We start from the raw sequence: 10,699 nt of genomic DNA on the forward strand, positions 1-10,699 counted from the left end.
GTATAACCATCTACAAAAACAAGCAATCCAAAGGCGTTTAGTAGTGACGACGCTTGGATAATGTAAAGGCATAAACACCAGTGCAAGTGATCTCTCCACTGCCACGGCTGTAACATTCAAGACTGATGTAAAAATCAAGGAATATGTAGGTAAGACGAAAACAAACACCAAATCCACATCTTTTGTAATGTATACAGATATAATAGCTATAATATACACAATACCAATCATGCAGCACATAAACCAGTGAGAGAACGAATATGTTGTGTTTTTTTCTAAGTAGTTTAGAATTCATGATAACAAGAATCACTACGACATTGTTCATCACTACTGGAGTGGGGCCTACAAATCATCAACGCAAGTGTTAGATATAAGTTTGAATGGCTCTCGAGTAAAAATCGATTATATTCGTTAGCAAAATCGAAGGTTCCATTTTCACAAGACATTTTCAATATAATCTTTATTATCGTATCAGCTGTTTAACGTAGTCGCATTCGTTATGGTAATATTACAACCACAAACTGGACTAATAGAGATTAAAGTGTGTATAGCCAATTTTTAAAGCATATAAGAATTTATGATGTAACTGGTCACTTATCATTGCATCTTGTATAGGCCTCTCTTGGTTTATAATTGTAATGAGATGCAAAAGCAATTATAATATTTAAATTCCATAATAAATTTATTTCAGCATTGTTCCTTCAGAATCACAATCAATTAGAGTGCCTCTTATACATTTTTAAAATACCATGCAACCAAGACGTATATTTTCTAACCTATAATATTTACATCGATTTACATTGATTTGAATTTTTCTATTAAAATGTTGGTTGTATAAATCCATATATTATTTATGTACATACCAGATTGATCCGGTTTGATTTAGTGCTACATTAGTAAAATCACACGGTACTACCGTACCGAATATAACGTAGCTTAAACAGGCTCACCCAAAATATTCATAAGACACGTTATAACTTTTGAGTTTTACGAAACACCACATCTACCAAAAGTGTCACTGAAAGCTATACGGAAGTCCGAAAGTCGACACCAATAAATAAGTGGGTTGATCATTGAATGAGCAATCGAATTCAGATGCGTGATAAAAAATATGACATAGTAAGATTTTCCAAATGAACATACAATATTCGGAAATGAAACACTTATTAAGCCAATGCATATATGTGGTGACCATGATACAATGAAAAGTCCAGTTATAATTGAAAACGTCTTCAAAATTTTCTTTGACTTTTTGACGTCGGTAACACCCATAGCCGCAAGACGTTCGTCTGATTTGCATATGTTCTTGTATATTAACACATAAAAAACAGCTGTGGCTATCATACTAAATAAACAGCACGTTGTAAGCAAATACACAGTTGTACTTGGATTATTGTAGAAGAATGCAAATGGCTGTGTCGCAAGGGGTACTACCCATAAAATGATACAAGCAATCGAAAGACGTTTAGTTGTGACCTCACTTGAATAACGCAAAGGCATAAAGACCAGTGCAAGAGATCTCTCTACAGCCACGGCAGCAACATTCAATATCGATGTAAGAATCAAGGAAAATAACAGAAAACCGAGAAAAACCAAATCCCCAAAGATACTCTGGTTGTAGAAATACAGAATTTGTACAGCATTTACGATACCAATCAAAAAATCGCATACTGCCAATGATAAGACAAACATATTGTGCTTTTTCCTAAAGAGTTTTGTCTTAGTGATTACAATAATCACCACTAAGTTGTTAAGCACCACTAGAACACAGAACATGAAAATAATGCTTAAATACACATTTAAATTTTCCTGTAAAAAGTCCATATATTCGTAACGATAATCAAATGTTTCATTCGAACACGCCATTTCAAACAATGTTGATAAGTTGAATCAGGAAACAGTGGAATTACACTGTTCTCTGGTTGAATACTTGTATTTAAGTAGAATGCAGTCGTTAATGTAAATGAGGTATTGGTGCTGTCACTTCAGTTGACACAATACTGCTATAACAACGCAGTCATTTTTAATATTTATTCTGGTTTAATTATAGGAACAGTTGATTGTTTGTCACATTTAAGAGTGATATTGCAAGGACCATGCAAATGATGTCACACGAGTGTAGGCGGATTTCAATAATATGATATTTTATCAAGTAGGCCTATGGTCAAATGATTCACAATAGATGTAGTAAAGACTAGAACCCTACCAAACTCATATTGCACACATTTTCGACGTTGTTCTTTGCTATTACTTTTTATTGCGATAAAACGCCACATCTGACAAAAGTGTAGTTAAAAGCGTTACGAAAATCAGACATTCTACACCAATAAATAAGCGGGTTGATCATTGAACTTACAATCGTAATCAAATGTGAGATCATGTACACGAGAATGTAATTACGCCCGATTGAACATGCAATCCTCGGAATAGAAACACATATGCTAATGACTAGATACGGCGACCACAATGAGATGGAAAGTCCAATTATAATTGAAAACGTCTTTAAAAGATTCTTAGATCTATTTACGCCTTTGACACCCATAGCCGCAAGACGCCCATCAGATTTCGATATGCTGTGGTATATTAATCCATAAAAGATAGCGGTTGTTACCATACCAAATAAACATCCCATAGGGAATAACCGCAACTTTATTTTTGGTTCAATATAGAAGTATAGAAGTGGTTGTATCGCAAGTGGTACCATCCATAGGAAGAAACAAGCAATCGAAAGACGTTTAGTGGTGACGACACTTGCATAGCGCAAAGGCATAAACACTAGTGCAAGCGATCTCTCCACTGCCACGGCAGTAACATTCATCACCGATGTAATAATTAAAGAATATAAAATAAAACTGAGAGCAATAAACGCTACAACAATTCGATTGTGTAGACATATAGCATAAATGACGTCAGCGATACCAATCATACAATCGCTTACTGCCAATGATAGAACGAAAATGTTGTGTTTTTTTCGAAGATTTTTTGTCTTTGTGATTACAATAATCACTACTAAGTTGTTTAACATCACCGGTACACAGATTGTAAACACCGTGCATAAATATAACAAAGAATGTTTCTGTAAGTATTGCACATACTCAGAACCGAATTTGAAGGTTCCATTTCCATTTGGACACGACATTTCGATCAATGCTAATAGCTTTAAACTTAATTTTTCGCATCGGTATCTAGTTAAATTTACTGCAACATTTAATGAACTATAATGTGACTCTCTATGTGATAGAAAGTCAAATACCAGTATGATCTAAACAGAATAACGGTAAAATTGTCCAATGAGTCAAAGAAGAGTAAATTTGCGAGATCCCTGACCGCTAACAACGCCGTTTATAAACCCTTTCTCTTAGAAGATCAGCTTGGACGAGACTATGATGATTATTGGCTATATGCTGATTAAATCCATTCACCATTGGTATCAACAAAAGACGACAGGTTATTTGTGGGGCGATAATACCACAATGTCATCCTCAATTTCAACCTTTGCTTTATTGTTATAATAAGTGAAAATCACACACACAACCATTTTGAAATCGGAAGTCTAAATGCTTGAACACTCATGTGTATAATCGATCCCCTCTGCGTCGGGATCTTATTAGGCTGCAGCTGTATTAATCTGATGAAAAGTATTTTTTCAAAGTCTCTCTCTTCAGTAGAAACACAAGTATAATAATCTCTAATGTTACTCAACATTAAGTATGTGGCTCATATACACTAACGATGAAATTACATATACGCATGTCCAATGAGTCAAACAAGGTTGCATTTGCGAAATCCCTAACCGTTGACAAAGTCCTAGTGTCTGGAATGTCTTTAATTTTTGTTTTAGATGAACGTGAAATAATGTCTAGCTTTAGGCCTATGTGATTGGCTATTTGTTTGTGGGTGGTGATAATAATATGGTCTTAAATCTTGATTGATCACTATTGTTAGTTATATGATTAGAAAAATGAAAACTAAATGCATTCACATTTACCGATTTGCTTTACTGTTGATTAATGGCATGAGTAATTACAAGTATCTGTCTTCATAACAAATAAAATAACGCCCTCATTTTAGATGTCTGAATTAGATACTATTGTAGAAAATGCAACCAAAGGTAGTTGTCTTGTTCTTATGTTTTTTATAGAAAGGGTCAACATTGCCGTTTCGCCTGGGTATGCCGCCCTAATTTTACGTTGCAACCTCTCGTGTCTTAACATAATCATTATTTCTGTTACAATTATCATCATCATTATTACAATTATCATTATCAATTTCATTAATATTGCCTTTGCAATATGTACGTCGATTTATAATCAGGCGGTACTGGGGAGCGACACCTTGATTTCCGCAAACACAACAGACATCCATTCCGTCTGTCCACAACACAACAAACACCACAACTAAAGTCCTTTTTTGTAAGAACGGCAGGCAGTACTGGAAAAGTAAATACACAATTAGTTTCTGAGCCCTTGTCTTTGAGAAAAGTAAAAGTCGGTGTGCCGAACTCCCTCGTATACTGCAGAAAACAGATGTCCAGCCATTTTAGAAGGTGTGCATTTACATCAACGATTGCCATTAAATGGTAAATGTTTGATCATCACTGTATCCACGGGCGGCAGAAGCGCGGGGGGGGGGGGGATTAGCCATTCCAATGTCATTATTATTATTTGCGCCTTATAATTTACCTATTATACAATATACATTTTTTTTTCATTTTCAAAAGAACATTAGAAGTTCCCTTTTATTCAATTTCAAATCTTGGCTTACTAATACAATAAGAGAAAATTATAATTATTTCGACATGAATAATTATTTGGCGAAACCAGAATTATATATATGGCTTACCGGTATGTAGAGACAACGATGACGTTACATAGGCCAAAGCATAATCTCCAATGAGTCATACAAAAACGTATTTGCGAAATCCCTGACCGTTGACAAAGTTGTAGTGTCTGGAATGTTGCTTTTTTTTATTTTTAGTTCGAAATTGGTCTAGCATAGGTCAGTATTAAAATATTGTTTCTGCAGATATGTGTAATGTTCCAAATCAGTGTTGGTATTCACTGCAGATCTAACATGCAAACAACGCCGGGTTTTGAATTAAAATCCGTTTATTACAAAGAGAAAAATTAAACATTTTTCAGATTATCTCGTATAAGAAAAAAATTAATGATGACGTATGCTGATAATATGTATATCTTTGTATCCATTCATCAATGTCATATAAATGAATTTGTTGTCAGTGGCGGCCCAAATTACAGGTTGGAACCGAAGCTGGCAAAAAGTGATTAGACGTTTGTGGATGGTGATGATAATATTGTCTTAAATCTTGATGGATCAATAATGTTAGTTGTATGATTAGAAAAATGGAAAATAATGCATTCACAAACCACCGATTTGCTTTCCTGTTGATTAATGGCATGAATAACAAGATAATGAAAATAAAACCCACGCCCTGTTGCTCCAAATCTATAGTCGATTCGCTGGTTGTTGTGTTATGGTGTAATATATTACTAACTATACGGTGTAGTTATCAGGTGAGGTGTAGCCGAGCGGTAAACGTGCACGTATTTGTGTAAAGTTAATCGATGTATGGAGTTTGAATCTCCCTCTTCTTTTGTAAAAAAAATATTATTATTATTATTATTATTATTATTATTATTATTATTATTATTATTATTATTATTATTATTATTATTATTATTATTATTATTATCATCATCATCATTAATATTAACTTTTTGTTATTTGTACATTTATAGAATACTTTTTTCATATTTCATTATTATTCATATGCGGATATGCGGCCGGAAAATATATAAAATATTTTAAAATCTGCATCTTACTTCTCCAATCCAAGCCAAACGAGGCCTAGCATCGTAGGCCTCAGGTGGTAAACCAATCAAATGTAGGCCTATTTATCTGGTTCTTCGCCTGGGTAGGCACCACTTAATTGTATGGTGCAACCACTCACTTTTTGACATTGTTATTACCTGATCACCCTTATCATCGTCATCATCATCAGCAGCAGCATCACTAACAACATATTCAACATTTCAAGGGCTATATAGGCATAATAGAAAAAAAAGAACATATATTGGTACAACACACGCAGTCAATATAATTCCATATTTCAGCTTGAGGGAAACATAAACGTTTACTTGTATTTCACTGAATCATAAGCCGGTTACTCACTGCGTGCGACGGCGACGCGACGAAGAACGCACCCGAAGACGCGGAGACCCACGGATCGTCTTTTTAATGAGGATCCGTCAAAGAACTTAAATAGCAGAAGAATGAGCTGCTCCGCGTATTTGCATTAAAATTGATGGAACATTCGCCCTCCTGCGGATGAGGTAAAATTTGAACATTTTACTAAGTGGAGAAACTACAGGAAACAAACGAACCAGAACGGCCCTTTTATTATCCGCCGTGCGGATGACGTAAAATTGCACTCCGTGTACCCACAATGCCTTTTGAACGGATGTTCCACTATATTGGGAAGCTGCTCTATATCTGCTATTTATTATCTTTGGATCCGTTCAGATTGCCACTGACAATCAGCAGACGGCGTTGCGTCGTCTATCGCTCGCCGGAAGCAAATGTGGATTCGTCATGCGACGGTCCGAATTAGCTGCTCCGCCTTCACTTCACTTCAATTTTTTGAAAAATGTAGGTAGGGGGGGGGGGGGGGGGCGGGCTTGAATCCACCACTGACTTTTCAACTACACTCGGTTTTCAGGCACACTCAATCGATTTTCGTCAAGCACATAATCGGTTTCTCAGTGAATTTCTGACATTACGTAAAGAAAATAACTGAGTGAGATAACATGCATCATGCAACCAATCTTCAATTCTTCCTATCTCCTTGTTTTTTTCATCTAAACTAATCGCGACGTTCACGCACTAGAGGGTGCGCTCGCTTACCCTTTGTCATCATCATAAACATTACTATCACACCACCGCCGTTCTCATCTTCCTCGTACTGTCATCATAATTTTCATCATTTTAATAATCATCATTATTATTAGCCCTATTGTTCTTACAGTACCGTATTATTTCTATTATTACCGTATTATTTCTATTATTATCAATGTTATCATTATATTATTTTACAAACAACACAACAGTTTTCAACTTCATGATAGGCGGGACCACAGAATAACAAATATGAATTGATTGCATACTTGCATAGCGCAACGGTTTAAAAATTAGTGCCAGAGATCTCACCACGGGCATGACAGTATCATTCACTGCCAGCACTTCAGTTGACAAGTTACCACATTGTCGCCATTTTTAATTTCATCTTGTTTCATTATAAGAAGCAGGGAATTAATTTTGGTTTGACATCTCAAAGAAAGAGCTGACGAACTTGCGAGTGAATATGACACAATGAAATCTAGTACTGTCGTGTTGATAAGCATTAGCAAAATGTTGTCGGTTTTGGTCATGGGGCACTGTTCCATGGTTTTGATTGATGACATGCATCCTCGGCTGTTCTTACCACGGGGACTACAACAACAAGGTTCATTTTATCGCAGATATTGGCTCTCAAGATTGTTCCCTCTTGTCACTTAACGAAAATACTGGAAAAAAAATTTATCCAATCTTTATATCATGACGTACATTTTTTTTTTAATAGAGTAGAACCCCTATTAAGGGGACACCTTCGGGACTAAAAAGATGTATCCCCCGTGGGTCCCTGAATAGGGAGTGGTACCCCTATTAAGAGGAAACTTACCAAAGATGTGAAATTGTCCCTTTAATAGGGGGTTTTTGGCATGTTTTCATACAACGATGACATAATTATATTCTCTATAATTTTATTTTTATTGACATCAGTTACAGTAGAATTAGAATTAATTCATAGCAGTAATTTGCAATGTAAATACAAATAATTTATATGAAATCAGTAAAAATTTAAATAACAATATTTCTATATGAATGAATATTAAGCTTTCTGTTGGATGGATGTAGTATGAAATGAGTAACACCTTAGAATCAAGGGTGCATGTTATGAATTGGAATCTTATGAAAGTACAAGGAAAACAAGGAAAAATAAATGCACTTTCTAATGGCTCAAATTGGTATGACTTAAACTGCTCCATCTCTTCGCTTGCTTTCCTCTTTCATGTGTCGCGCTATACGATTTCGGTATTGCTGTGGATGTTATACCGAGCGTACGTCATCAGCTCTACTCACGCTTCACTGACCATCTTTAGTAGGCGGGGCTTATACGAATATTTTTAATACTAATTTTTAATATTTATAAACCAAAAAATAAGAATTTTATTACTACTCCTTTGATAAACATATGCAATACTTCAATTATCAGCAACTCAAAATGCATCGTTTTAATTGGTCTTTAAGCGTCAAAATTAACAAGATTAGTTTATAAGAATAAAATAACGCATGGAGCCTTAGAATCATAATCTTGAATGCGATGCACTTGATCATTTATACATTTTAAAGTTTTTTCAGATTCCCACTTAATAATAATAATAATTAAATATTTTTATTTTGTTTAATTTACATATTTTTCTTCTAGTTTAGGTTCCATTATACTACTAATAATTGCTAATTATGACGTAGGCTAACTAACAGGTTATTTTCACACCGTTTTTATCTTAACTTTTGATGCCACACCTGCAGAAAGTGTGGTTGAAAGCGTTACGAAAATCAGATAATTGACACCAGTAAATAAATGGGTTGATTAATGAATTTACAATCGTGATAAAATGTGAGACAATATACATGATAACATAAAATATTAAGAATGAACTGGAAATCGCCTGAAATGAAATATATATGCAAATGGCCAAAAATGGCGACCACAATAAAATCGAAACTCCAACTATGATTGAAAACGTCTTCAATAGTTTCTTTGATCTGTTGACGCCTGTGACGCCCATAGCCGTGAGACGTTCATCTGATTTGCATATGGCCTGGTATATTAATGCATAGAAAATAGCAGTGGCTATCATACCAAATAAACAAACAGTTGGAAATATTGACAAACTTAAGTTTGTATTACTATTACAGAAGAATAGAAGTAGATATATTGCGAGAGGCACAACCCATAGACAGATACAAGCAATCAATAGACGTTTAGTGGTGATGATACTTCCATACTGTAACGGTATGAAGACTAGCGCAAGAGATCTTTCCACTGCCACGGCTGTAACATTTAATACAGATGTAGTAAGGAAAGAATATAAAACGTAACTGAGAAAAAAACTGACCACAAAATTTACTTGATTATAAAAACATATAATGAGTACGATATACACGACTCCAATCATGCAATCGCTTACTGCCAAAGATAGTACAAAAATGTTGTGTTTTTGTTGAAGAAGTTTTGTCTTTATAATTACAATTATCACCACTAAGTTACTTATCAACACTGGGACACAGATCGCAAACACAAGGCTTAAATATAACAGTGAATGTTTCTCTATATACTCTACATATTTGGAACAAAAATCTGCTGTCTCATTTCCATTTGTGCAAGACATTTTGAGCAATGTTTATAGCTCAAAGTTTTTTCATCAAGTATACTGCAAAATTTATTCAATGAACAAGATTTTCTGGTTTATTTCTTTGCAATATAAAGACAAATCAAACTCTCTGACCATTAAAACGTTCATGTAGTGTGCTTGATCGAGTCGTTACAGTGTCATGAGTTTGCAGAACAACGTGATAGCAGGCCAAATAGTTTCTGCGGCCTAGCAAAGTATAGGCCATTGTGTGTGCGCTGAACCATCCATAATGGTTAACCTTTGGTGCCCTGTTCAATTTCATCGGGTGCTCTTCTAGCTGGCGGGTTTAAATGCAAGTACATAGGGTCAAAAAAAAAATGCGCACCGTCTTTCGGAAGCCGTTGGTTTCGTGTGCAATATGCACGATAAAGAACACATACACTTTCCGGAAACGAGTAAGCGGAATATCTCCCGGTGCACTGCCCCAACCCACCAAATGGACCCACTGGAAATAAGTCTTCGGACTTCTGTGGATTATCTTTCGTTTTCACACCGAATAAATCCAATCCAATCAATCAATGTAATCAATAGTAATTGGTCGCTAGGTAGCTATTTAGTTGTCATTTTTAGGTTCAAACAATACCGGAATCTCTAATTTCATTGATAATCCGTTTCACGGGCGCTATTATATTCTTCAAGTAATTTATGTTATAGGTTGGAGTTATTAGTTTTCGTGAACAGTTGTTGCCTGCTCCATGAGAAAACAACATCTGACAACACGGTGGGTTGGTGCTGAATCACATGATCAACATTTATTCTAATCAGTCAATGCTATAGTGTATATGATTGGATAAAACACGTTCTTGGTTTTAATAGGTGATGAACAAATCAGAAAGTCTGAATTCAGACGTCGATTCGTGAAGAGGGGTTCTTTATTTTTGTCGATGATACTACAAAATATAAATTAAAGAACAACGAAATGTATCCTGACGTCGTATGCTTGTATTTATTTTGGAGAGGTAATATGCAAAATTGTTTCACTTTCTCTACGTCCACTTCCGTGACGGCCTCTTCCTAACATTGTTTTTTTTAGAAATCAGAGGCTTATTTAAATAACACAATTTAAGACCTAAAATAAGTTGAGTAATGAACCCAGGTTTTAGAAAGTAGGCCTATTAGACTACGATTAGACATACGTAAAATATTTATCTATGGGCCTCTTA

General features: G+C 35.1%; 1 protein-coding gene across 1 annotated transcript; it reads right to left on the reverse strand.

The window, feature by feature from the left end:
- Nucleotides 1-406: 406 nt before the first annotated feature.
- On the reverse strand, nucleotides 407-2,637 carry LOC117103153 (adenosine receptor A2b-like). Its single transcript, XM_033243663.1, has one exon. The coding sequence runs from the start codon at nucleotides 1,864-1,866 to the stop codon at nucleotides 988-990; it is 879 nt and encodes a 292-aa protein (XP_033099554.1). The 5' UTR covers nucleotides 1,867-2,637; the 3' UTR covers nucleotides 407-987.
- Nucleotides 2,638-10,699: the final 8,062 nt, after the last annotated feature.

Source organism: Anneissia japonica, unplaced genomic scaffold (assembly GCF_011630105.1).
Source record: "Anneissia japonica isolate Jap-2015-1 unplaced genomic scaffold, ASM1163010v1 scaffold287948_len850469_cov200, whole genome shotgun sequence".
Taxonomy (NCBI): domain Eukaryota; kingdom Metazoa; phylum Echinodermata; class Crinoidea; order Comatulida; family Comatulidae; genus Anneissia; species Anneissia japonica.

Excerpts from the sequence above, each read along its gene's own strand:
- LOC117103153 (XM_033243663.1), bottom strand. The coding sequence starts at position 1,866 with ATGGCGTGTTCGAATGAAACATTTGATTATCGTTACGAATATATGGAC.